This window comes from Myotis lucifugus, unplaced genomic scaffold (genome assembly GCF_000147115.1).
Source record: "Myotis lucifugus unplaced genomic scaffold, Myoluc2.0 scaffold_2346, whole genome shotgun sequence".
Classification (NCBI taxonomy): Eukaryota; Metazoa; Chordata; class Mammalia; order Chiroptera; family Vespertilionidae; genus Myotis; species Myotis lucifugus.
In genome coordinates, this window is record NW_005873394.1 from 13,201 (window position 1) to 15,948 (window position 2,748).

A 2,748-nucleotide genomic window follows, 5' to 3' on the forward strand; every position below is an offset into this window, starting at 1 on the left:
CTCTGCGGGCTCAGGCCTCGTTTTTGGAACTGAGTCTCCCATCCCCAAGTGTCTGTGATCCTGTGTCCAAGGCACGCATAGGCCTTGTTTCTTCATGCACATGTGTCCCTGGGGTGTGACTGTCCATCTGTCTCTGCCTGGACGTCAGAAAAATTCATGGGAAAATATCAAAGGGTGAGGATTCAGAAATTAATAAAATAAGAAAGTGAGTCTGTGCTCAGAACGACTCTCGAGTCGGACCCTGTAGGGTCTGCCACAATCACCGCTTCTGTCTCACGGCATACAGGGGCGATCAGGGGGAACAGGCGGGTTTTTGTCTCAGTTCCCCATGGGTGTGGAGCAGTGTGTGATTGTTAATGCTGGTGTCCCATGTTGAACAGTAATAATCAGCCTCGTCCTCGGGCTGCAGGCCCGTGATGACCAGCGAAGCCGTGTTGCCGGACTGGGAGCCAGAGAACCGCTCCGGGATCCCCGAGGGCCGGGAGCTGCCAAGTATCACGGTTTTGGGGGCAGAGCCCGTGACCTGCTGGTACCAGCCTACACCATAGGTTCCAACATTGTTGCTGTTCCCCTTGCAGGACAGGGTGACCTTCTGGCCCAGAGACCCCGACAGCGAGGCTTCCTGCGTCAGCCCGGCCCGCACCCCGGACCCTGGAACAAAGGACACAGACACAGACAGTGGGGCTGAGGTCATTTCTCAGGGCGGGCGCTCAGGAGAGGAGAACAGTGCATCCCCAGGTGCCCCATCCTCCCTTGTCCGCTCCCCAGTCAGTCACCTGAGCTGTGAGCAAGGAGGGCGAGGAGGAGAGGGGCCCAGGCCATGGTGGAGATGCCCACACTCTGCTTCTGAGCCTCAGACCTGAGAGGCCTGCACTGTCTCTCTTATCCTGTCCCCTCCTGGGAGGGCCCGGGAGCCCTGCATGCAAATGCCCCCCTCCTCCTGGTGTCCCCGGGGATAAATGTGGTGAAAGCTGTGTGGCTGGGGAGGGGGAGCCTCTGGCGGGGCCCTGGGAGGTCACAGCTGCTGGTCCCCAGTGAGCACAGAGCAGAGGCACAAAGCAGGGTTCCCCACCCTGGCTTCCCAGCTGAGGGCCCTCACTGGCCCAGAGACAGACCCACAGCGCCCCCTGCTGGTCCAGAGTCCAGATTCACTAATGACCAGATGGGTAACCTGGAGCTGAGCAGGGAGAGACTGAGGCTCTGGAATTCAGCCCTGCCTTTGCCACCCCCTCCCTCTCAGGGCAGGGCTGTGAGGTGCATTGTGGGAATCTGCTCTTTCCTACTCCGCCCACTGGGTCCTGTGCTCAGACAGCAGCTCCCCTAACCTGGAACAAGTTTCCTGGTGAAGCAACCTTCCCGGGGGCTGGAGAGTCCTGAGCCCCTTCAGTCTGAAGCTCTGAGCTTGTCACACTGTGCTCCCCTCTGAGAGAATGGATGACCTCCGGGAGGTTTCCTGGAGAGGAGGGTGATGGGAAATAGGAAGAGTGAGTGGTCTTCCATTGTTTCCATTTCTTTGATTGTTTCTTTCTACAACCTGTAGCTTGCCTTTCACTTTCTTCTGGGTGTCTTTTGATAAGCAGCTGCTTTTGCTTTTCATGAAGTGCAATTTATCCCCTTTTTTTTCATCCTTGGGACCTTTGTGCCTTCTCTTTGCCAAGATTATGAAAATAGTCTTATGTGGATTCTTAGAAGCGTTATTCCTTTGATTTTCACATTTGGACCAAGAATCCATCTGGAGTAAATTTTGTGTATTGTGTGAGGTACGGGGTCAAAGTTCCTACTGTTTTCCTCTGTCTGTTGACCTCTGAGTGTTCTTCTTGGAGAAGTCTATTCAGGTCCGCTGCCATTTTTAATTGGATTGTGTTGTGCGTTTGCTTTTCTCTCTTGGCGTTGAGTTGTGTGAGCTCTTATATATGTTGGACATGAACCCCTTTATGCGATGATCATTGGTGAATATCTACTTCCATTCTATCACTGGAGGCTGTTTTTTTGTTTGGTTGATGATTTCCTTTACTGTGAAAAAACCCTTTAGTTTGATGTATCCCATTGGTTAATTTTTCCTTTAGCTTTCCTTGCCTGAGGTGATATATTAGAAAAAATGTTGGTAACATTAATGTCAGAGATTTGACTGCTTCCTTTTTTGGGGGGAGTGGAGTTTTATGATTTCAAGTTTACATTTCAGTCTCTAATACATTTTGAATTTATTGCTTGATGTGGAGTAAGGAAGGCAACAAGAGAAGAGGTGCTGCTCCAGTGCCGGGGCTGACCAGCTGCCCTGAGCCACGGGTGAACAGATTGCTCTGACACAGGTTTCCGTGAAAGAGAGGCTAAGGGACTCTTTTACTTCAGTAGTAAAAGCAGTCCTGTTCACCTGCCTCATTGACTTTTTAGTGTAACAACCGCTTGAACTCATATTAACCTCTAGGTACAATCAGCAGGGAACTGTCCTTGAGACAGCACGTGCTTCTGGTACAGAAGACCCAAGAAAAACCAAGCCACGCTTTACAGACATGGAGGAACACTGTTTAATTACGCCAGCGGACTCAGGGAATAGCTTTCCAAATCTGAGTACCGAAACATGCAGGGGGCTTCTTTTTATATCTCCCTGTGGTCTTTTGTCCTGCAAATATGAATTATGCTTCTGGTTCTTTGCCCGGGCCTTGCAAGAAGGCCCTCAAGGGTTGGGGTCTCCAGGCCATATCTGATGGTTTGGCCTGGCACCAGCGTTAATAACCATTTCTCCGGGGT

At 51.6% G+C, this 2,748-nt stretch overlaps 1 gene segment (V, D, J or C); it reads right to left on the reverse strand.

Moving 5' to 3' along the window:
- Nucleotides 1–292: 292 nt before the first annotated feature.
- LOC106695715 lies at nt 293–841 on the reverse strand. The segment is given in 2 exon segments: nt 293–651; nt 777–841. Coding segments are annotated over 2 exon segments (405 nt in total).
- Between the last annotated feature and the right edge of the window lie 1,907 nt (nt 842–2,748).